General features: G+C 46.2%; 1 protein-coding gene across 1 annotated transcript; it reads right to left on the reverse strand.

Annotated features, from left to right (window-relative positions):
* Nucleotides 1-350: 350 nt before the first annotated feature.
* On the reverse strand, nt 351-18,297 carry GJA5 (gap junction protein alpha 5). Its single transcript, XM_044239070.1, has 2 exons — nt 18,117-18,297; nt 351-3,494 (listed from the first exon to the last, which is right to left on the reverse strand). The coding sequence occupies exon 2, from the start codon at nt 3,460-3,462 to the stop codon at nt 2,386-2,388; it is 1,077 nt and encodes a 358-aa protein (XP_044095005.1). The 5' UTR covers nt 3,463-3,494; nt 18,117-18,297; the 3' UTR covers nt 351-2,385.
* Nucleotides 18,298-25,213: the final 6,916 nt, after the last annotated feature.

A 25,213-nucleotide genomic window follows, 5' to 3' on the forward strand; every position in this document is an offset into this window, starting at 1 on the left:
ATGAAAATAATAAAGATAATAATGGCAACAGTATCAATGATTACCATTTAGTGAGGTACTGTTATTTCCCAGGCACTCAGATGAACTTTTCACTCCCTCATTTAACAACCTAACGATGAGGTAGATGTTCTGAGACTCTATTTACAGATAAGAAAACCAGGGTTCAAAGATTAAGTAGCTTGCTGGAGTCCAGCGGTAAATTGGCAGCTGAGATTTTTAACCCTTGCATGTCTGACTCCAAGCTGTTTGCATTACTAACTGATGGGTGGAGTCTGAGTGCTTCCCTCCCTGACCAAGTCTGTCATCCTACTTTCATAGTCATGGCATGAAAGGACACCAAGAAAGAGAGATGCAGGGCCAAATTTTATTAAGACAAACTACACATATTATTTCTTATTTTATTCCTGAAAGTCCCATCATCAAGGACTGATGTCATAGGATTTCTAATCCAAGTACACTTATTTCACAAAACAAACCCATTTCAGAGATGGAAGGAGAGACTTTTTTGTTTGTTTGTTTGTTTGTTCCTTGTTTGTTTTGTTTTGCAGAGAGAGTCTTAATGCTGGTGCCAGATAAAAGATAAAAAGGTGTTCTCTCTAGGGACCTCTGATGACCATTCTTCCCTAAATGGCCTCCCAGTCAGTCCCCTCCAACTCTCTACCCTCATCCTTCTCTCCACCCACCCATAGCAGCCAAATATCAGCAGAAGGGCCTGGAGATCATGATGGGGAGAAGAGGCTAAGACACCTTCTGAGCCTTCACCCTCCTCTGACCAACTTCTCATCTGCATAGGCCGATGCCACTGGAAACTGTGAGTCTCAGCCCCTCCACCAGCATCCGGAGGTGAGAGCAGGAAGACACAAGTTCCTCTAAAGCTTCCTTTCCTTATTTCAGACTCCCCTCTCATTCATCCACCCTGTCAGTGTAGACACACACACACACACACACACACACATGCATTTTAAAAAGTAATCATCTACCTATAAGTCTCAGTATCCAATTCTGAGCATCCTTTACCTTCATCCATAATGGCAACCGCCCATTATGGATGGACTGAACAGAGAAACCAGGCCAGTCCCTGGGAAGGCAGGACTTTTCCACAGTCCACAGTCACCACTGCTTTCTAGCTGTCTCATTAGGAGCACCAGGGAGACATAGAAATCACTGTGCTCTTAAAAGAGGCCCCTGCCAAGAGAGCTGGAGATTCCCTTACTGCCTCCATGCCCCTGCTAAGCCCTTCAGGGAGATTGAGATCTGGGGGCTCCATAGCTGTCATCATGCCTCCTCTTGGCACTCTAAGTTGGCAGTCAGAAAGGGAAATAAATAGGAGGGGGAAATAGTTTTCCAGTATTTTCTCTCTTTTTTTATTTTTATCTTCACAGCAGAATTATTTTTTCCCAAAGGGAATTTGAGAAGCACAATGCCCTCTTTGTTTTAATAAGGCCTAGGGAAATTCCACTGGCCCTTGTGGCTGGTGATCTGGTCAGGATCTGAGAGAGGACGACGGCTTCTTGGGCACTCTGGTCGATAAGTTCTTTAGGGGAGCACTGGGTGAAGAGCCAAGGAAGGAAGGGATGGGATGGTTTCTATCATCGGGTTGAGCTGTAAAGAGCTGCAGGATGACAGGTGATGGCAGGGATTCCAGTGGAGCCTGTGTATATAGTCACTCCCTGGGGGAGTTTGCACCCCCATGAGCTAGTTGTCACCCTGGCAGAAATAAAGGCTGCGGCTTCACTAAGGTAGGACATTTGCCAGAGGTACATACCAAAACACTTGTAAAGTTGAGGCTGCTGGTCAAGTTCCAAGGACCTCTTTTTAAGTACGACTGGGTACAGGGAAGGCAGCCCAGGGCAGCCCAAGGCCACCTTAACATCACTCCAAGTTTTGACCCTTGGAGACAACAGATTCAAGAGCACATCTAATGGAAGGTCTTTGATTGATGCTCTTTATTGGCTGGGATCTTTGGGTTTTTCCTTGCAAGAAGAAGGGCGATCAGGTCAAGGAATCCATAGAGACTTGGAGAACCCATCTGGTATGTGGTTGGTATGTAGAGAGTCATTCTGTCCTTCTGGCTATCCCTCCTGTGGCTAGATTTATCGCTGTTCCCTTTTCTTTCTCTTGACCAAAGAATCTGAAAACCTTCTATGTATACTGGGTAGAGGATGGGAAGGGACAGCAGCTGGGGTAGGTAACCATGTCACTGCCTGCACTCGAAGAGGTCTGGTCCTACCTTCTGGAATAAATGAGCAATGCCATGGAGACCTAAAGCCCAAAAGGAACAGAGCAGATATGATAATGAGAGATGGGGTCGATAGGGACACATCTTCCCTCTGTGAGCTTCCTCTGTTCCCACCTGGTCCTGGATTCCCCCCCAATACTAAAGGGTCACACTGATAGGTCATCTGACCTGGCCTTGCTGCTGGCCTTGCTGAGACGGCGCTTGTCGCTTGGATAGCCAATGGGAAGGCGGTGACCCGGGGAGGCCCCATTGGGTACCTCAGGCTTCTGGCCGTAATGGATGTGAATGAAGCCCTCCCCAGGAATTGCCTCCTGGCCTTGCACTTGCTCGGTGGCCAGGTTCTCCGTGTTCTGCTGCGAAGCCATCTTGTTACTGAAGGGATTGAAGAATTTGCCCCCAGGACCGTTCTCCAGGCACTGATTGAAGTCAGGGGGTGGTGTGCAGTTCTGGACCATGCCGGCAGAGGGGCCAGGAAGCTGACACTCGGCTGTGCCCTGCCGAGATCTGACAAAGCGCTGTCTGATCTTCTTCCAGCCCAGGTGGTAGAGCTCAGCCAGGCTGAGGAAGAGGGACAGCGCCGCCACAGCCAGCATAAAGACGATGAAGACATTCTTCTCTGTGGGCCGGGATACGTAACAGTTGACTGGGTGGGGACAGGGACTCCTGCGGCAGACATGCAGGGTGTCCAGGAAGATCCCGTAGAGGAGGTACTGACCCACAATGAAGGCTACCTCCATGGTCGTGCGAATCAGAATGCTGCAGACATAGGTGTTGAGCAGAGTGCCCTGGAGGACAATCCTCCCGTTCACTTCCTCCCAGCAGGACAGCTCTGCCTTCTCAGCCACTGGGTACTCATAAGAGCCAGTGGCCCGGACCTCTTTGGCCCTCTCAGCCTCCCTCAGCTTCCGCTTCTCCTGCATACGCACCGTGTGCATTGCATGGCCCATGTACACCAGCGATGGCGTGGACACGAAAATGATCTGTAGCACCCAGTAGCGGATATGCGAGATGGGGAAGGCTTGGTCGTAGCAGACGTTCCCGCAGCCGGGCTGCATGGTATCACATTGGAAGTCGGCCTGCTCATCCCCCCAGGATGACTCGGCAGCCGTGCCCAACACCAGCATGCGGAATATGAAGAGGACGGTGAGCCAGACCTTGCCGATCACTGTAGAGTGCTTGTGTACTTCCTCCAGGAACTCTCCCAGGAAGCTCCAGTCACCCATCCTGACTCAGCAGGAGACAGCCACCAGGACTTCTGCAAATGGGGCAGAGAGAAAAGGAGAAAAGGAGAGGGATGCTTCTGCAAAGTCTGGACAGTCTGGGGCTCCACCGATCCATTCTTTAAGAAAGTGCAACTTATAGGGGCGCCTCGGTGGCTCAGTGGGTTAAAGCCGCTGCCTTCGGCTCGGGTCATGATCCCAGAGTCCTGGGATCGAGCCCCGCATCGGGCTCTCTGCTCAGCAGGGAGCCTGCTTCCTCCTCTCTCTCTCTGCCTGCCTCTCTGCCTACTTGTGGTCTCTCTCTGTCAAATAAATAAATAAAATCTTTAAAAAAAAAAAAAGAAAGAAAGTGCAACTTATGAGCCAAATTCACCTGAAAAGCCCTCTATTTTCCAGGCCAGCAAAAGGAAAAGGAGATCGAAGTTTAAAAATGGTTGTGTTAGCAAGAAGAGTGATTCCCACACTTGGATGGATCTAGAAATCAACTGAGGAGCCTGTTATGAGTGGGTTCTGTGCTGTTACCTCTGGAGAGTCTGCTTTGGGAGGTCTGGGGCTGCCCCTGGAACCGGGATCTGCCCCAAGCAGCCCAGGTTACTCTGAGGTAGACAGTGCAAAGCCCACGCCTGGAGAAACACTGGTGAAGCAGGAAGTACAAAGGACTGCTCTCTGTTCTCGCCATTCTGGCCCTGTGTCTCACTGAGTCTGCCTCCTTGTCTGTAAAATGGGGATGGAAAACAGCTGCCTCAGAGTTTCAAGGGTGAGGTACATGATATGTTGGGGATCATAACTCAAATGTTCCATGTGTTTGAAAGGGTATCAAGTGAAAGAATTATTTTGGTTCCAGAAGGAACTGAGTGAAGAGGAAGGAATGGGGATGGCGGTGGCAAGTCTGGCCTCTCCGAATGCATCCCCTAACCTTCAGAACCATCCCCAGCTGTACTGGGAGATGGCGATCAAAAGCCAGCTCTGGGTGCTGCTGATGAGTGCTCGGGTTCTTGCAGCTGGGAGGCAGCTGGCGATGCCAATCTCCCACACCTTGGGAGAGTGCAGTGCAGCCCTTCCAGGGGTATGGCTCCTTGTCCTTCTGCAGAAGGTCCCCATGCACAGACCTGCTCATCCAGAATAAGTGCCCCAAACCATATGTCCCACACAGAACCTTCTCTCAGCAGGCCCTTTCTTGCTTCTCCAGCCTGATTCCTTGTCTGTCCCCATTAGTTCCTTTTGTACTGCCTGCCACATCCTGAAAGATTCCCAGATGCCCTCTTCCCAGCCACCTTCTGCATAACCGCCCCCCCCACCCCCAGCTAGATCTTTATTAACCCTCAGAACTTAACCCTGTCATGGTTCCCTGCAGCCCTCCCTGCTCCTCCAAGCTGAACCTCTTCAGCTTCTGTGGTGGCTTTAGGGACACTTGGTTCCCTCCTAGCACTTGCCTTCTTGTTTTGTGGCCCTCTGCCTGTCTGTGTTCTTCTAGTGGGGGCTCCTTGATCACAGAGATAGCCTGTTCCTCTGTATCATCATCACCTGGCCCAGAGCCTGGATAATCTTAGGGAATCTTAGTTGAGTGAATGAAGGGTGGCAGGCTCTGATGTGACAAATCAGTTCCCTATTCCTTGCCTGCCATCCGTTAGCAGGGTGAAAAGACCAGATTTCACTTTCTCAGTCTCTTCTGCAGTTAGATCTGGTCAGTCAGGTATGGTGAGAGTCTATGTAGAGGGAGTGCTCTAGAAACTGTTTTCCATCCCCCAATAAATGGAGGGAGTCTCACTGGAGGTCCCCCTGCCCACCACCCCAACTACTTCCTGCCCATGGACAGGACTATTTGAGCCAAGATGTCTGAGGCTATCCAGAGAGTCTCAGAAATGCCAACTAATGTCCTGAGACCTCTGAATCAGCTCTTAAATCTCCTACCTCAGAATTCTTACTTGATGAGCAATAAATGTCCTTATAGCTTAAGCCTCTAACCAATCCTAATCAACAGAATGACCAAAAATAAAAATTAAAAAAAAGAGGAGGGAACTGAATTACAAATATCCATTTTTGTGATCATAAAACCTTAGAATCTAATGGGATCTTAGAGATTGTCAGGTTCACACCTTGACCTTCACATCTTTACTGTCAGGATGCCCCTGGTTCCTATCCAAACACTCTTTATGCAGATAAAGGACAGTGTGGGTTGCCATATTTCATGGTGCAGGCTTTCTTGACTCCTGAGTTGATACCTTGACAGAGACCAGGCTCCTGGCCCTGTTTTCTCCCAGGCCCCCACTCCCCAACCCTGAGAGTCCACACATAAGTGGAAAGGGCCTTATCTCTGTCCCCCTCCATGTCAAAGACTCATCCAGGTCTTGAAGCCTTTCCTCTAGTTTGTGTTCAGACATCTGTCCTTTCCCCTAGGTGGTGAAGGGTCCCCCTCCCTTAGCCTCCAAATGTGGAAAACTGTGGAGCGTCTGCTCAGAAGGAAAATGGCTGATTAGATAAGAGTGCGAATGGTCTGTCATCTCTTCTGGGCACGTGCATAGTGTTCAGCACCTCCAGGGTCATCCACACAACATGCAGGGACCAGGATGTGCTGAGTGTCGGGGTGGGGGGCGCGAGAAGGAGAGGGAGAGAATGGGAAAAAAAGAACAAAAAGAGGGGAAAGACAAGCAGGAGTTTGGAATGGAAAAAAAGAGACCATGTAGTGGTTAAGCAAATATAGTTTGGGGGTAGCTAAGTGGAGTTCAAATCCCTATCAATATCGCTGAGCTTGGAGAAGATACTGGATCTGTAGCTCAATTTCCCTAACTGCAAAATGAAGATACTATTATTTAGCTCGTCCAGTGTTATGAGGTAATGTATAAAAAGCACTTAGCACAGTGCTCAGTGTATAAGAATTAAAGAATAATTCCTTGCCTTTACTAGCAAGAAAGTGGTGAGGGAGGACAGGAATGGAGAAGGAGGGAGAGAGAGAGAGAAAGTAGAGAGAAGTGCATTACAAAGAAGAGAGAAACAGATGGAAAAGCAAAAGGGGGGGAAGTGAAAAGGAAACAGAAATGGAAAGTAAAAAGAAACAAGAAAAAGGGAAACAAGTGTCATATTCTTCCAAAATTTGGGGCAAGTTTTCCAAACTGTCCTCAATCCCTGAAGACTTTTCCCTTGATCTTCTGACTCTGCCACCCATTCCTTGCAAGTCCCCCAGGAGGTCTAAAAATAGGGCCAGGCAAAGAATGTGATGTTTTGGTCTGGTCTGCCAAGAGGCTTGCGGCTGACCCCCTCACTTGTGGTGCAAGGCATCCCACCTGGAAGAAGGAAAGCAAGCGTACAAGAAAGAAACATCATGGGGGCGCCTGGGTGGCTCAGTGGGTTAAAGCCTCAGCCTTCAGTTTGGGTCATGGTCTCCGAGTCCTGGGATCGAGCCCCGCATTGTGCTCTCTGCTCAGCGGGAAGCCTGCTTCCCTTCCTCTCTCTCTGTCTGCCTCTGTCTACTTGTGATCTCTTGTCTGTCAAATAAATAAATTAAAAAAAAAAAAAGAAAGAAACATCATGGAAGAGGAGAAAGACAGTGACATGGATAGGCTGCCTCATGGGGAGGGAAAAACACTAGCTGATGAGGTGGGGGTGGGGCAGACCCCATGCACCCGGGTGACAGCAAATAGGGTACAGGACAAGTCTCACTTGTGACTTCCTGATGACCCAGGTGAGGTCAGAGAAACTTAAAATTGCTACCAAGTACCAGCTGCTCAGTTTATAATATGAAAGTCATTTTCCCAGCTACACTGTGTCCCTTTGGGTCCCCCACAATCTCGGCCAAAGAAATATGTAAATTAATACCCACTGAGTTTACTGGGTGTAGAGCATATAAAATGCTTTGTAGATTATTATCTGTTTCTTGGCAGGAAGTGTGTTAGGAGGGGCAAAGGAAGCTGCCCATGCCATGAATAAATTCTATCAAATACAATGGTAATAATATACCTCACTGCTTTAGCTAAGAACTTCACTGCCTTCCTACTGCTTATAAAGTTCAGACTCTTTAACTTGTACTTGAGATCCTCCACAGCACAGCTCAGTCCTGTCTTCTTCCCTGTTCCTCTCACATACTCCATTTTTAAGCTACATTACTCCCATACACGTGTACATGGCCCACACCTTCTTACCTCTTTGTCTTAGCTCCTCATACCCCCTCTACCTACCAGGTCCTTCTTCCTTTTCATCCATTCAATTTAATATGAATGGTTACCAGGTATCATGCAAGGCCCTTAAAGCACAGCAGTTAAAAAGTAAAACTAAGAGTCCCTGACTTTACTGAACTTAACTGCCTTTATATCCCTGACTGAAGGAGAGAGATCGAACACATTGCAATAAAGCATAATGTGTGTTAACATTAAGGGAGTGCTGTGGGAACACATGGCAGAAGGTTACTCTGGCTTAGTTGGGGAGGGCCTTCTAAGGAGCCCTGGGTAATTAAATTCTACAGCCCTTTGCAACTGATACAAATTCTGAAGTCTCCAAGGCAAAAGAGATGGTCCTTAGAACCCAGTCCCTAGAACATCCCTACTCTGTAGTTTCTTCACTCAAAAACCTTCAGCATCTTCTTTCAGCATATCATATCCTGGGACAAAACAAACATTTGGGGCGCCTGGCTGGCTCAGTGGGTTAAGCCGCTGCCTTCGGCTCAGGTTATGATCCCAGGGTCCTGGGATCAAGTCCCGCATCGGGCTTTCTGCTCAGCAGGGAGCCTGCTTCCCCCTCTCTCTCTCTCTGCCTGCTTCTCTGCCTACCTGTGATCTCTCTCTGTCAAATAAATAAATAAAATCTTAAAACAAAACAAAACAAAACAAACAAAAAAAAAACATTTGGAGGAGTCACCAAGGAACTTGTTTGGTAATAGTGACATGGCACTTGGATAAGAGGGAAAGGGCCAAAAGAAGGCTATTGTGTATAGTGAACATGGATCATTTTATTCCCTTACTTTGTGTATTATATGACTACAAATAAAATTCAGGTACCTACATTCCCAACCCAGTGTTAGCATTTCTGCCTCCCAACACAGCCAGTGTTTTCAAAGAAAACTAACTTAGAGCAACCTTGGTTAACATAAACTCATAGCTAGGACTTCCTCCTCTGGCCCCACATACGTAGGCAGAAATGGAGAATTCTTTTCTCAAATTGATCTCAGCCCATTTTGACAATAAAGACTCCACATTACTGTTCAGCATGTAGGATACAGTCACACTTACATGTTGCCTTACACTGATTTCCCAAAATTTTCATTCTAACAGCCAACCCACAAGTACTTTTTTGAGTCCCTGCTATGTGCCTATCACTATTCTGGGTACTGAAAATAATATCTAGGGGGTACCAGACCTGGCACATACTATGCATTCAATGATATCTTGAATTAATAAAATCAGGCACGATTCTTGCCTTCAAGGATTTAACAGCTTTTCCCTTCAAATGAGTAATAGACTTCTCAAGTCAAAAGCCCTGTCTTCTACTTTGTATTCTTAATGCACTAAGATCTCACAATAGGCACATAATAAATGCTTTCTTAATGATTGAAAAAAATGTTTGATCCAGCAGTAAGATTACAGAGAGATCCTACGGAGGGTCAAATCTTCCTTCTCATGTCCAACAATAAAAAAGAAAACCTTACAGGGGCCCATGGGTATCTTAGTCAGTTAAGTGTCCAACTCTTGATTTCAGCTCAGGTCATGATCTCAGCGTTGTGAAACAGAGCCCCATTTCAGACTCTGTGCTGGGCGTGGAGCCTGCTTAAGATTCTCTCCCTCTCGCTTTGCTCCTCCCCACCTCTCTTTTTCTCTTGTCTGTTCTCTAAAATAAAATAAGTAACTAAAACCTTATACAGTTCAAGATGTGCTTCTCCTCCCTTCTCTTATTGACCCCAAGATGGTGGGACCATATTTGTGTTGTTCATGACTGGCTACCTTAGGACATATAGACACTCAGTTTCTATTGTTGAATGGAAAAATCCTCATAGTTATGAGGATTTTTATGCCTTTTGGGGGTGCTCGTTATTACCTCTGTTTTGCAGAGAAGGAGACATCTATAGAAGGTAAGAGATTTGCTCAAAGAAATGAAGACGAATAGAGGTAGAACCTAGAACACTTCAGAGTTCCTGATCAAGTCTGGGGCACACCAGAAAATGTCCCTCCATCCTCCTTCTAGGGGTGAAGTGCATCAATTCTTCTGTCTCCCCACCTCAGAGCTTGAAGTTCCAGCAGTGAGTTATTTGAGACATGACTGCCATTTAGTGCTAAAGTCTGGGGGTCGGTTTTTAAGCAATCAAGCAAATGTTTATGATGGTCTCCTGATGTGACCAGCACTTGATATGAGGTGCTGAGGGGATTATGGGAAAGTTCAATTCAGTTCACCTACACAAACATTTACTGAGTGTCTACTTATGTGATAGAAGTTAGGAACCTAAAGATCAGAAAGACTCTGGGTTGAAGGAACTCACTGTCCAATGAGGGATACAAACACAACCAACTGTGCAAATATTCTGGGCTTCTCCAAAGAGACAACCCTTGAATTGGAGTTAGGTGGAGGTGAAGTCTATAGAGGTGAGAGGTAGGGGGAGAGAGGAGGTGTGGGAGAGATGGAGGCATTCCAGACAAAGGCAACCACGTGAATAAACCCACCAAGTGAAAACCAGCATGGTATTAGAGAACAATGAGCAGAACAAAGGGGTGGTCTGCAGAATAGGCAGAAGCAGATTATGGAGGGCTTTGAGGCCATGCCAGGAGTTTGGAGTAGTTAGCAACCCTTACATAGACCATGTTCAGTACATGACTTGTTCCTGTGGGCAGACCCTAATGGGACACAGCCCTGAAATGGGGTGGGGACATAAAGCATGGCACAGTCAATAATCACCCTGCTGGTGGCAGTCCTTTGGTAGTGGCTGCAGCATAAACTAGGCAGGCTGCAGGTGACAGGTCCGTCCAGCACACTGCTAAAACAGCACCCTGTCTCTCCTGCTCAAGAAAGCATATTGCAAGGGAACAAGAGACTACCATAGAGATGCCTTGAAAATTCTCTTCTATTGATTCTAATTCTGTCCTCTGGAGCCACACTTAACAGCCTTTCTAATTTCTGTGTCCCCCACCCCCACACCAAGTCAGCAGCTGGGCCTTGGACTGAACTGTAAAACCATTGGGTTTTCAAATACATAATGAAAATGATTTGCTCTACTGGCTATGTATGCTCTCTCCAACTCTACCCTGAGCTCCTTGAAGACAAGGTCCATATCTGTTCATCACTGTATCCTCCTCCTAAATCCCCCTACCCCCTCTTCCCTCTTGGTGCTTAAGACTGTACCTTACACCTGGTTGGTTGATTTGTGCACCTTTAAAAATCAACAACAGTAAATAAATTGCAGCATTCAGCTCACTCAAAACACCTAATGCGGGCGCCTGTGTGGCTCAGTGGGTTAAAGCCTCTGCCTTCGGCTCAGATCATGATCTCAGGGTTCTGGGATCGAGTCCCGCATCAGGCTCTCTGCTCAGTGGGGAGCCTGCTTCCCTTCCTCTCTCTCTGCCTGCAGCTCTGCCTACTTGTGATCTCTGTCTGACAAATAAATAAATAAATAAATAAATAAATAAAACCTTTAAAAACAAAACAAAACAAAAACACCTAATGCCAGTAGAAGGGCTCCCTGGGAAGTGACCTTAGGGCACCTGCACAGTGAATGTGGTGACCAGAACAGCAGGAGACTAAAGCTACTGAGCCTTCCTTCTGCCTTTGACCGAGCCCTCGGCTCAGCCAGGCAGGACTGGATGGATCTAAAGCAGAGACACATCTTTTCACCATGGACTATTTCTTCTCCACCTCCTCCCCACATATCACTGGGGCGCTCACTCAAGTTTGTCAAAATTAGATTATAAGACCACTCTACAGAGTCTGAGTCTAATTCTGGACAATGACACATGTTCTGTACATTATCTAACAGATCTCTGGTTCTCAGTAAAGGTTGTTATTCACAGTAATAATAACAGCATTCTGGGCCCATGCTATAATTCTGCTCATCACAGAGTGGAATGTGGCACAGAGCAGGGTTGACTTGCTTCCCAATTAAGAGAATTCTGTTGTAAAAGGACCCAAAGGGCCTCACTTAAATGATCCTTGGACCCAGTATCATGTCAGTGCAGCTCAGTGCAGAAAGTGTTTATTGAGCTCTCCTGCTATGCCAGAAATCAGAGGTGGCTTTATAATGTAAAGCACTAAGTATAACATCATCTCAGAACTCTTTGGCACCTTCCTTTTTCATTAATACATGCTTTTCTGACCTACCCTCCCCCTCAATAGCTTCTCACTAAAATGGAGAGGCACAGGAAGGAGTGCATAAGAAAGTGGGCTTGATCTTCAACAACTCCAGCAATCTTCGTTACCCTTGGAGATTCTCAGCTCCATTTTCTAGTTTACCTAAACTTACACAACAAGAAACTCTGAATCTAGGTAATAATGATAATAATAAAATTAAATTATTGAGACATCTCTATGTGCCAGATGTTCTGCAAGTTTCTTGATAAATTTTTTTTCTCATTTGATTGTCCCAACAATTGAGCAAGCAAGGCTCATCCCCAGCCCCTTTGTACCAGCTCAGAGAGGTTGACAGAGCAACGCCACTCGAGGGGGACTTGCTGGTAAGTGGTGGAGTTGACATCAAACCAAGCTCTAGTCTTGTCTGACAGCAGTATGCCTGCCTTCACAACTGTGCTAGATCCCATCAAAATGACCTAAAGTTCCTTTCCTTAAAAATCCTTACCAGTCAGAGGCTGGCCACTTTGACACAAGGTGAGTGCTGCAGGGAGGTTTTCAAGGTGACTGTTAGAATCGGGAGTCGATTTCTAAGTTCTTGGGGGTAATTCTTACATTTAGGACTTCCACTCCTCTCCTGACTGCTATTTGGGGATTGCCTTTTCAACCTCAGGGGAAACAACCAAACGGGTCCTACAGCCAAGTGGGCAACTTCCTCAGAAGTCCAGTGGGGGCTTCCACCCCTGAACCTTGATCACTGAAGAAAGGAGAGGGAGACAGAGATGAGAAAGAAGCAGGAGACAGATGGAGGAGATGAACTGTCACTTTGGTTTTCCTTTGACTCCAGCCAATGGCAGATAATTAGCCTTTCTTACTATGTCATTATTTTATTCTAGCAAGGACAGAGTGGTCTGCTCAGAAACACTCTGCTGATAGACAGTTGTTTCAAAGCCAAGGAGGTGGAACAGAGCAAAGTGGAGAAGGACAATTATGCTGAGATACGTAATTTTCTTGTTAAATTGTTGGAAGAAGAAATATTTACAAGAAGTACGTGGGAAGTGGTAGCCAAATGGAGATATTCAACAATGAAATATTAGGAGGTCCTTATTAAGTACCCCGAAAAGGTTGATTAAAACCTATGACGTTATTAACGAAAATTATATTTATGAGACACTTAGATTTCTTTAATATTTCCACCATTTTTCACGGATTCATAGGAAAGGAATCTACATATCAAGCAAAATCAATCCCTTATTTTTATACAAGCTGAAGACCAGGGTCCAGGGAAATTAAGTACTAGTGATAACAGATACCACGAATTTGAGTGTTTTCCACGTATGAAGCATTTTACAACTATACTTTTAACCTTTATGTTAATTCTGCTAGGAAAGTAGTTATTATCCCATTTTACAGCTGAGAACACTGAGGCTCAGAGGTAGCAAATGCTGCATAAGTGACTTGCCGTCAATCTGCCTGACTGCAAAGCCTACCTTCCTACTGTGTCTTTAAAAGGGAAAGAAAAATCAAAGAGGCCCCAGTTCTGACAGCTAGTGACAAACCTGTGACGGGAACTCTGTCCAGTCTCTGAACTCCATGAGCAGGGCTTTTCCCACTCTCCCGTAAGAGGCCCTGGGTTTTTCCTTTCAGCCCCTGGCTTCTTGGCTGGCCGTCCCTTGCTGATGCTGTTCCTAGAGTTAATGATTCCATCGACGCCCGTAGCCCACAGTGGTCAGGATTCCCAGACTCTTCAGCATCTGCCACCATTTGGCCAGAATTCACATATAGAAAGTTATTTCCTTTTTTAGCCACTAAGTGCTCTTGGCTGCAGCCGTGTCTGCTGCCGGGTTTTCAGCTGGCCAGACAACAGACTCTGGTGTTCCATTGATGTCAAATCATAACAAGAACCACTGAAACAAAAATAGGAGGTGGGCCTTGTGTTTCCTGAAGAGTAGTGGGATACGAACCCTGCCTCCACTCACCAATTGTGTGCCCTTAGGCAAGTCACTCAACCTGTATGTTTCCTCCTCATCTGAAAAGAAGGAATGTTTACTCATGGGGATTCAACAGTATGCGGATGTATGGAAGGTCCTCCAACAGTACCGGGCACATAATAGACAGGTTAGTTCCTTGTTTTCTTTTCTGACATTTCCAGTAAAGACTCCTCTCAAGCATGATCCAACTAGCCAAAAAAAAAAAAAAAAAAAAGATCCAACTAGCCAACCTGATACAGAATTTGGCAGTGCAGCAGCCTGGTGAGAGAGACCCAACAAGGACGGTCACGGGGCACCAGGTGGGAAAGGTGAGGAACACATGGGTGATGGGAAGGATATTAATTTCACTGTACATCTGTTATTTCACTAGGCGTGCAGACCTTCGGGGGCAAGCATGGAGAAGAAGGGAGGTACAGGGTCTCACTGAGATCAGGCCCCTCTCATTCTCATAATTGGTTCAGCCTGGTTCTGGACTTTGGGCCTGGAGATGGACTTCATTTGATTCCACATTATAAAATATGTGCTTCATGTAATCCCTGGCTTCTGAAAAGCTGCAGCACTTTTGAATCTGTTCATCAACCAGTCCAAAGGCACATCCACTAGGGTAGGTTTGAAGCTGGCTCGGTTCTACTTAAAAGAGAAATTGGTGACCTGCTGAGGAGGGCCATCTTGACCCTTAACCACATCTGCCCTCTCCTGAAGTTCTGAATCATGAAAATCCCAGGATGAATTTAGATCCTGGAAATTATCTGTGAACAAGAGCCTTGAAAGAAAGGCTCTTCCGAGTCTCAGCTCTTTCTCTGTGGCTCTGGATGAGACATTCCGCTCCCTGAGTGTCAGTTTGCTTGTGTATAAGAGAAAGCAATTGAGCTGGATGGCTGCTAAGTTAGAACATCTGGGGAGTTTGTGACTTGACCAATTGCGATAGCATGGCAAGTCAGTGGCAAAGCCAAAATGCAAAGCTAGGTTTTCTAACCACCCCCCAGCTTAGAGGTCAGCAAAAGTCGTCCCAGGGGGGAAAAAAAAATCTGCGATCATAAAAAGCAAGCAGTACCTTCTCAGAATTCCATGTCGTGGGGGAGGCTTTTCCATCAAATGAGATGTAGTTCCAAGATATGGGCTGAGGACCAGCTAACCTGGATTCTATCCTATTGTTCCATTGTTCACTGAGCACTTAATATAAAATAGCCATTTTATTTATTTATTTATTTTATTAAAGATTCTATTTATTTATTTGACAGACAGAGATCACAAGTAGGCAGAGAGGAGGAGGCATGCTCCCTGCCGAGCAGAGATCCTGATGTGGGGCTCGATCCCAGGACCACCTGTGCCAAAGGCAGAGGCTTTAACCCACTGAGCCACCAAGTCACCCCTAAAATGGTTATTTTAAATACAGGTTTCCCCCACCATGTCGGGCTCCCTGCTTGAAGAGAGCCTACTTCTTCCTCTGCCTCTGCTCCTCCGCCCGCTTGTGTGTGCACTCTCTCTGTCAAATAAATAAGTAAAATCTTAAAAAAAAAAAAAATGAAGTGGTATAGAGCACATATTGGATAGTGGGGAAAACTGTGTGTTATTTTATTTAATCTTCACAAAACCTTACAAGGAAGACATTTATTAACTTCTTTGGCAGATGAAGAAACTAAGGCTCAGAGACGTTAAATAATTTGTCCCAAGCCACACAGCTGAAATTCTAACCCAAATATGATTCCAGATGCCCAGGCTCTTTCTTCTGCCCCATCCCTGAATTAGATAAACTCTAAGACCCCTCTGTGCTATTTCAATACCCCTGATTCTGAGACCTCCTGACTCCTTTTCCTTATGAAAGTGAGTGGATTGTTGAAGGCTGAATTTTTTTTTCCCCATGATATGCTAATATCCAGAAACAACTGAATGACCAAGTGGCACCAAGCTGTCATTCTCCAGGAATCCGTAGTTTCTAGCTCTAGAAAGGGAATTGGTTTCTTTTCTAGGAGACTTGAAGCTTTCCTGGGCATCTCTCCCCTTGGTCAGCTTAATCTTCGAGCCCAAGGTGGGGCCAGCTGGCACAGAGACCTGCGAGAATCCCAGGTGGGTGAGGTCTTCCCTGAGTCAGGGAGCAGAGCCTGGGCCTTGGGTCTCCAAGTCTCCTGACTCCAAGTCTGGCCCTGAGGACTCCAAGTCTCCTGACTAATCCAGGCAGATAGGCTCCCTGTTCTGCTTTCAGTGGCTGCAGTGGAATCAGCCAGTCCCCAAGAGGACAGGCTTCAGTGTGGTAGTCCGGCAGGCTGCCAGAGCCCCGAACCTTCCACTGCACGTACCCCTCAACAGCCAGCAGTGATAATGAGGAGCAGGTGGGCAAGTGAGAATTCCTGCCAGAAAACAAGATCGTAGAGATACTTAAATGGAAGAAGCAGGGAGGCCTGGGGACAAATGGAGGTTCAGAGAACACAGCTGAGGACAGAAGTCCGAAGGGCCCTAGGAATGAGTGAGCAAAGCAGGACATTCTCCCAACCAAATTGCGTGACTCATTGCGTCATCCCTCATGGGCCACTTTCCTTTCCTCTGCTTTGTTTTCCCTATTAGTGGAAGAATTGGACAGGCAATCTCACAGACCTTTTCCAGTCCTAATGGCCTAGGACTTTTGGCCAGGATAAGGAGAGGGGACAGGAGTGAGGCAGCTGGGGGACAAGAAGAACAGTTTCAAGAGTCCAGCAAGAACATCCTTGGTGTTCTAAGGCTGTGGCAAAGCCAGGCACCATGACTGTTATTGACGTGGCTTGATGAACTTCATGTATCTGACTGAAGGGATAGCCAGTGGGTACCAGTCTGGAAGCCAGGAAACACACTTCTGGGTTTCCTCCACCATGGGCACTGTGGTCAGGGGACTGCTTCTCGGCGGCTGCTGAGTAAGGAGAAGATGGGGAGAGACGGCCAGGGGAGCAGGCTCCAAACAGCTCCACTGCCCTGGGGAAACTGCTGGAAGGTGGAAAGTTCAGAGCACTCCTTAGAGAGCAGTGAATCAGGTTCTTGGGCTGAACTGGGGCTCTGGAGGCTTTGGGTGGATAAGAGGAAGGCCCGCTGATATGAAAGTCAGGCTGCGGTGCCTATAAATACCAGCCTGCGTCCCCAGTGGTGAGCCATGCCACCTGGCTAATGAGGGTGCCACATTGCCACACATAGGCTCTTGTCTCTTCTCCAGTTTTGCTAGATTTCTCCTGGGTCTCCTGACTCCCCGGCCAGTGCTCCTTGCTCTGCCCTTCCTTTCCTCCAGCCAGTCAGACTCAGTGGGCCAGACCCTTATGAGACGTTGAGGAGGAAAAACCAGGAATCCCTCCATTATGATGGCATACCGGGAGGAGGAATCCAGTTAAAAGTGAACAAAAGCATAGTACAGATGTAAAATCCTTGTGACGAGCTTCCCCTTGCCATGATTCCAAGGAATACTTGAGCCTAAGGAATCATAACCTTGTACAGCATTACTGCTGAATGGAACTGGAGGGATCCTTCTATTTCAAGCCCCTCATTTTCTTTTTGAAAGTAGACACACGACCCTGAGATCAAGATCTGAGCCGAGATCAAGAGTGGCACACTTTACCAGCTGAGCTACCCAGGTGCCCCACAAACCCCTCATTTTCTAGATGAGGAAACTGAGGCCCAGAATGGGGAAGGGTCTGGTGCAAGGACACACAGCCACTCAGGGCACAAGAACCCAGGTTCTTTCACCACATGCTCAGGAAAGAGGTTAGGGAGCCCCCAGAAACCTTTGTGCCCGGCGGCCGTCTACCTCACCCTGTACCCAGGAGGAAAGGGGACCTTCAGTGACACCTCTCCCCTCTTTCCCTCTGGATCCTCACCAGCCTCTTGCCTCTGACAGCGACAGTGAGTGGCAGGCCAGCCGGCTCACAGCGCACAGCGGGGACATGATATTCTGCAGGAAATTAAGCACGGAATATTTTTAAACCACCCAACACGCCTTGGGGGGCGGGGATCAAAACACTCCCCTAGATGCGGTGGAAGGCAGTTCCAAAAAGATTCCAAGCCTAAAGGAAGCACCGCAATACAGTGATGGTTTTTGTTTTTAAGGGCCAATTTCATCTTAACAAAAGTTCTTGGAAATGAACGGCTAAGCTACTTAGAAGATGCCCCTGGAGGGCAGCCACTCCGCCAGAGGTAGACCAGCTCCAAGGGCCCTCCACTCACACTTCAGCAGATCCTTAGAAATCAAGTGAGTAACTTATCTGCTGCTTTACCAGCCTCCTCCGCCCGTATATCCCAACCTCACCATCGCAGGGACTAGTGAGGGGTAGGGAATAAGCCCCCAGTACAGAGAAGGAGCTCTGGTTCTTGTCCAGCCTGGAACTCCAGGCTCTCTCTTCTGGCTTCTTCCCATCAACTGAGAGTGTCATCTCTTAAAAGCACGTCTATCCTTACCTTCTCCCCAGTCCTTCTCTCTGGAACTTCCACAGGCTTCTCTGGCCCTGGGTTCCCGGCTGCCTCCTCCGCTGCCCACTCTTCCCAGCTCTCACTCAGCCTGTCAGTTGCTCTCCCACCCCCTTTTGACTCGAGTCTGTCGCCCTCCCTCCTCCCACTTCTTCCTACTCTTTCACTCTCCACCCCCTTCCCCCCAGGTCCCTCCCTCCCTGCTCTCCCTCGTGCTCTTAGAATCTTTGCTCACTTTAAAAGTTTTCTTCCCTCTACCTCGCTGCAGTCTCTCTTTACCACTCTCCTCTCCAGGAGAGAGGAGAGGGAGTCTTCCTCCTCCCCCGCGGCCCTCCACTGTCATTGTCGCTACAGTCCTGGCACCCTCACTCTCCTTCATGCGGGTGACACACTGCCTCCCTAGTCTCTGCAGAGCCTCCACAGGCTCCTCTGGCCAGGGCTGTCCTGGGGCATCAGCGGAAAACTAGCATTACCTAAGAGGTCTCGCTTCTCCGTCCTTTTTCTACTGTCAGAGAAAAAGAATGCTCCCTCAAGAAACAGGTCTTTTGGGGACCTCCATTACGTCCTCATCAGTGAGCTGTACAGAAACTAGCATAGGAAACAGTCTCACAACTCACAAGCACCAGCACCCAGAATAGACACCAGGGGTAACTGGAAAGTTCCAAAGGACAGGGAGAAGGCACCATCACTGACCAGGATCATACTCCCTTCACCCCCTTCTCTAAAGAAAAGAGAGCACCTTCTATGTGCCCAACATTGGGCTAGACTATATATATATTCTATTTTTATTTCACTCAGTCATTCCAGTTTCCAGTTTTACACAGTAGACATTTCTACATTTGCGGAAACTCAATCGTGGTGACCCAGTTGGTAAACGGTAGAGTCTGGATCAGGAGTTTTAGTCAAAGCCAAAATTCACCTCTGTGCTCCTCCCACAAAAGCATACAGTTTCCCAGCTGGAATCCAGTAAATGGAAGTAAGCTTATCTCTTGTTAGAAGGTACATCACAAGCAAGCAAATTCAGAAACCGGGAGACATCTTTTCCCCTCAAACTCCCCTCATTCCCAACTTTCAGCTTAGCCATGGACCTCGTTAGAGTGTGATAAATATCAACAAAAGAGGTTGCTCTGAGTGGACTGAGCCCAGACAAACCAATGACCAAGAGCCCACATGTTGTGACAGTGAGAAGAAAACGCCAGATATCATCTGGAACGCCATGGAAACTGAGGCTCAGGGAGTCAAGGCCACCTGTCAGTGTCACACACGGTAGTATAAGTGGCAGAGGCAGGACGAGAACCCAGATCTGTTCCTTTGCCCCACGTCATCACCATCACACACAGCATTGCTCACACACATTTAGCATTTTGCGAGAACTGTTTGTTTCTTTAGTGGTGATAGTTTTTGAGGGTGAATAAGTTTAGGGTCGGCAACAGGGGAGAGAATGTGGGGCCAAACTTCCTATGTCCAGGGAGGTAGCAGCCCTATGGAAAATAAATTCTGGACTCTGGATTCCTTAGTCAGAGTTTCACGCTTTTTTACTTGTTGTTGTTTGTTTGTTTTGTTCTTTGCTCTGTAGCAGCAGATTCCTGAGCCAGCCTGTCTGGGTTTGAATCGGGGCTCTACTGCTCACTAGCCAGGTAACACTGAGCAAGTTAACTTAACTTCTGCACGTCTCAATTTTACAAATTGGGGCTAATAATAACAGGGTTGTCATGAGGACTGCTGAGTATGTGGAAAGCACTTAGGACAATGTCTGGTGCATGCTAACTGCCGTGGATATGACTGCACAAACGACACAATATATTTGCAGTCTCCTCCTGCCTGTACCACAATAGCTGGGCCAAGTTCTGAGGGTAGAATTTGCCACTGAAACCATAGAGAGCTCTGGGGACACCAGTTTCTTCTCCACAACAGAGATTACCCCTGCACTATGGCTTTGTCACTACATCTTTGCCACTCTATCAAACCTGGAGGCTCCCAGAAATGCCTGGTTATCATCTCCACCCAGAAGATGGGCCAGTTAAAGAACACATAAGTGTCAGCTGAGAGATAATCTGAGAGTGAGGAAGGGTTAGTGAGGTATTAATTCCTAGATCACTGGCTGCCAAAGGAGAGTCTAGCTGGGATTACAGCTGGGGATGAAGGGAGAATGCCATTTTCCTCTGAATCCCCTGAAGGGGAGAACTGGCAAGATGTAGGCATGCCCATGATCTGGGATAGAGCACAGGCCACAGAAGGTAGATGCTCTCACCCTGCTTGGCAGGTAGAGAAATAAGGCAGTAAAGAAACTGGATAGGCTGCTAGAGGTGACCCAGGAAGTCCGAGTCAGGTTGGGAGAAGACTGAGATCTTGAACCTAGATCATCCCAACACAGTGAAGTCAAGCCGCTCTCCAGCCAGGCACTGCGCTCACGATAGCACCTAGGACAGAGTGCATTTTGATGGCCCAGAGCTACGCTGCTTTGGTAAGGCCTTCAGAAAGTCTGGTTTACTTCTCACCTGGGTCTCTTCTAGGCTCAGGTAAGGACTCTGACAAGATTAAGGAAAATGTCATTTGGGTTATGGATCCCAGATGATCATTTAAAGGGGCTGAATCTAGCTGTTACCTCATATCTAAGAAGGTTGTCATGAGCAAATGAACAACGTCCCGGAAAAGGAGGTGTCAGGCCAGGGGTGGGAACTGAGGGTCTACTGTGTCCTCCCCTTCATCCTCACATTAGCTTAAGACAGGATCTTACAAAGAGGAGTCATACATTAAAAGATACAAAGAAACTCAGAGAGGATTTAGAGAGGAAGCCAAAGAATTGGTCAACAATACCTGTAAGGGAATATCTATAGAAGTGGGATGGCAGAATAGACTTCATTCAACACTCACTACGTGCCAGGCTTTGTGTGAAGCACTCTTCACCTTCTAGTGTAAGATGAAAATACAAAGACGACCTTCTAGAGATCGTATGAACCATCCATCAGGGTCTCTTGGACAAAGATTCTCTGGCCACTCCTGTGGGCCCAGCCTATACTAAGTAGGAGAGAAGGGCCATCTTCTGTTCACAAGAAGCTGGCATTCTAGTCAGCTATGTAGACACGACAATTAGTATAAATGGCAGTACTCAATATGTATTTGTCCTCAATGCATGATGATGTAAAAAAAGTTAGTGAGGAAAAAAAAATCTTTTGGAAACAGGTTCATAGAGTGTGATCTCTTTGTTGTGCTTAAGAGAAAGGGCTAGGCACATTTATTAAAGGCTTTTGAGGTACCAAGCATTTTCACTTCACAACACTACAAGGAAGATACACCATTATTATTTCTGTTTTACAGAAAAGAAAATTCAGCCTCAGAGAAGTTTAGTAAATTGTGCAAGATTACCCAGTTAATAAGTGGGAAAAAGGTCAGGCAACTTTCTCACCAGGGCTGTGGAGGAATTCTCCTGGAACCCACTGGCCTGGTCAGAGAGGAGGGCACAGGACCTTCCAGGTGGGAGCAAACAGGCCTGTAAATGCCACAAGAAGAATGGGCCCCAACCCCAGCAAGAGAGGCTGTGTTTGACCATCATGGTGAAAGTGGCACAGCCCCCATCTGAGATGTCCAGGCAGAGGAAAAATCACCTTTTATACAAGTGTTTTAAAGGTGGCATTTTGAAAATTACTTCTGTTTTGCTTCCTCTTAGAGGCAAGAGGGCAAATGAGGAGACATTTCAATGTCCTTTCTACCTAATGGATCTCTGAGTCCCCCGGTTTCCTTCTAAGACACTATGGTTCAGATGTTTCAGGAGCCTCCTCCCTTAGAGCCCACATCCATTACACATGAAAATAAGTTCTGTCAGCATCTATTTATGAGAGCAGTGGGTCCTCCATGCCTCATTGGAGGTTATAAAGAGGTAATTGGAGCGTTGGTTAGTGAGCTGAGGTCACACTTTACTGCTGGTGGAGATGTAGACACCACAGGCGGAAGTCGTCCCCTTTAAGACTTTTGCTTTCCAGATAGTGGCTAAAACAGGCAAGAACACCCTGTTCCAAGAAGCAGAAAGCAAAAGAAACACATACTTCCTTGTCTCTGATGCTTTGGTCTATGAATCTATTCTCAATACATATCAAGTTTTAATCCCCAAGAAAAACTCAAAGTCATATCCACACCTCTTCTTGGACTTAAGGCAGATGGGATTTTTGGAATCCCAAACTTAAGAACCCTTTTGTAGTGGACTTGGCCAGTGGCCTCCATGGACATGAGAAGAAGAGGAGGAGGGGAAGAGGAGGAAGTATCCAGTATCAGCCAAGCCTGATTCTCTCCCACTAAATTCAGGGTAGGAAGGCAACAGCTGGATACAGCCTCAATGGAATTCTGGAGTCCCTAGTCCAGGGATTTCATTTTATGACGAAAAGGAGACCTTTCTCTGAGAGATCTTGGGATGGCCTTTGCCCTCTAGATCTGAAAAGAAGTACTTGAAAGCAAGAAGACTGTGAATTTTGTGTTACTTTTTGTTATTATGTCATTATACGCAACCTCTAGAGTTTGCGATGAGTACCTGGAGCACACCTCTTTTTCCTCCAACAAATTATTCATCCTTGATCTACCCCTACCTTTCTACTTCACAAGGACCAAAAAGGGCTTACTTCTTTATTTTGAAAGGTGTTTTCAGTCAAGTCCAAAATATGATACTAGGTGGTCTATCGGCAAAAATCATAAAATATCATGAAATACAAGGTCAGGAAACTTTCTGCCAAATATGCCATTAACTCAGGTGCCCTCTGACAAATCACATCAAAATAGAGGCATTTTCTTGCATGTCAAATAGAGATGCAATGTCCCATGCCTTTCTAGATAATTTAGACAATAGTGTTTAAAACCTAATTCAACAACAAAGTTTGCATCTCATCCTTAATTAGTGTCCAGCTTCAACTTTCACTGCTAGGATCAAATTATTACAGAAGATAAGAGTCATTTAGGAGATTAAGATTATTCCCTTTTTTCAGAGTTTCCTCTCACATTCATTCAGCTAAATACTCAAGGTAGAATGGATAGGATTTGGGGCAAATAACCTTGTGGTTAAGAGTATTTGGGTTCATATCTTGGCTCCACCACTCAGCAACTATAGGGCCCTCTTCTGCCATGTGGGGACCCATTTGAAACCCTGGAGTTGGCAGGGAGATTATTGTAAACCGAAGACATTTGAGATTCATCAGACACAGGAAGATGCCTTGTTGGAGCTTCCCTTATCTGACTTAAAGCAGCAACTTCTGGGAAATGAGACTCCTGTAACTCTCCTTTCTGAGGTGGGGGTTGTGGGCATAGGGGTGGGGGTTGAAGGGGAGGTGCATGGCCATGAAGAAGACAGAAAGACCACTGCACCTGCATAAACAAACATTATCACAAACTTTCTTATCCCCCATTTGTTCTAAAAACTCATTTGTCTTTCCTAAAGAAACCAATCTGGTGTTCCCCCAGAAGCCTTTTCACTCTCCCTTTTCATTACTAAGTTTAACCTTTAACCTTTTAGTGAGCTAGCTCCTTTTGTTAGTTTCCCTATGCATACAAATAACCCTCTTTTTCCCTGTTATCTATCTTCTGTTAGTTTAATTTGCAAGGCTCCAATAACTGAACATAAAAGGTATAGGAGATTTTTTTCTCCCTGGCAGCCTCATCTGGCTCACTTTTTAAATGAGAGTAACATAGTAACTAAGAAACTTATAGATTGGTTATGAAGGTTGAATGAAATAGATACCATGTTTGGCATGTAGTGAGTGCTAAATATTCTCTCTCTATGTATAGAATATATATATACATACATATATATGTATATATATATGTATATGTGTATATATATATACACATACACATATCCATATAGAGTATAAATACAGATACACACGTGCATACACATGGCATGCAATGAATCATGAATCTGTTCTGAACGTTAAAATTAAATTATAGAAGGGAAAATACTTTGAAAGAAATAAAAGATGAAAGATTAACAATGGAAATGTGGTGTTATCATTTTTATAGCTATAACTATTATGGTCATCTTCATTGATTCCTTTGAGCAAGGTCACCAGATCAGGCCACATAGATTGCACACTACGTTCAAAGGTTCCAATCAAATATAACCTTCCCTTTGTACCTGAGAGCACACAACAGCTTTTCCAGCCAACACTGTACTTCCCTCACAGCATTCCCCTCCAGAGTCTGAAGAATAGCACCTACCCCATAGAGTCATTCATTCATTAATCATTGATTCAGGGAAGGTATACTGAAGACATACTATGTGCAAGGACAGGGCATACAAAGGTAAAGGAGACACAGGTCCCCTTCTTCCCCCGACACTTCCCATGACTGGGGAGACAGCCCTGGGCACCAATAAGTAGAATGCGATGTAATGAGTACAAAAGTGGGCATATGCACAAAATGGAACGAGTGGGTTACAGTAGCTCCCCTTATTTGCAGTTTAGCTTTCTGTGGTTTTTCAGCTACCCATGGTCCACTGGGGGTCCAGAAGCTGATGATCCTCCTCTGACCTATCATCAGAAAGTTGAGAGCAGCCCAACACTATGTCACAGCGCCCACGTCATTACCCTCACTTCATCTCAGGAAGGGTGAGTTCAGTACAGTAAGATATTCTGAGGGGGGGGAGAGAGACCATGCTCACATCTTTTTTGTATATTGTCATAATTGTTCTATTTTATTATTAATTATTGTTGTTAATCTCTCACTTGCCTAATTTATAAATTAAGCTTTAGCATAGTTATGTATGTATAGGAAAAAACAGTATGTATAGGGTTTGGTACAATCCACGGTTTCAGGCATCCACTCCTGGGAGTTTTGGTACATATCCCTTGTGGGTAAGGGGGCACTGTTATACCAGCTTTCCCTCATACTGGTGGTAGTGGTAGGGTAGAGGTCAGGGTGGTTAACAATAGCAAAGAGTAAGAAAGTCTACTTCCCTTCAAAATTAAAAATTCCCACAAGCACCATAATAAGATAGAATTAACATGTGTCCATAATGGTGTCCAGACTGCCAGAGAAAGCCAGTAGGGAATCTCCTTTATGGGCAAAAAGGGGACTGGTCACTCTGTTGAGTGTTCATCAAACCTCGC

This window comes from Neovison vison, chromosome 2, assembly GCF_020171115.1.
Source record: "Neovison vison isolate M4711 chromosome 2, ASM_NN_V1, whole genome shotgun sequence".
Lineage (NCBI taxonomy): Eukaryota > Metazoa > Chordata > Mammalia > Carnivora > Mustelidae > Neogale > Neogale vison.

Bases quoted from the DNA above. Each gene is read 5' to 3' on its own strand.
- GJA5 (XM_044239070.1), bottom strand. From the start codon at position 3,462: ATGGGTGACTGGAGCTTCCTGGGAGAGTTCCTGGAGGAAGTACACAAG.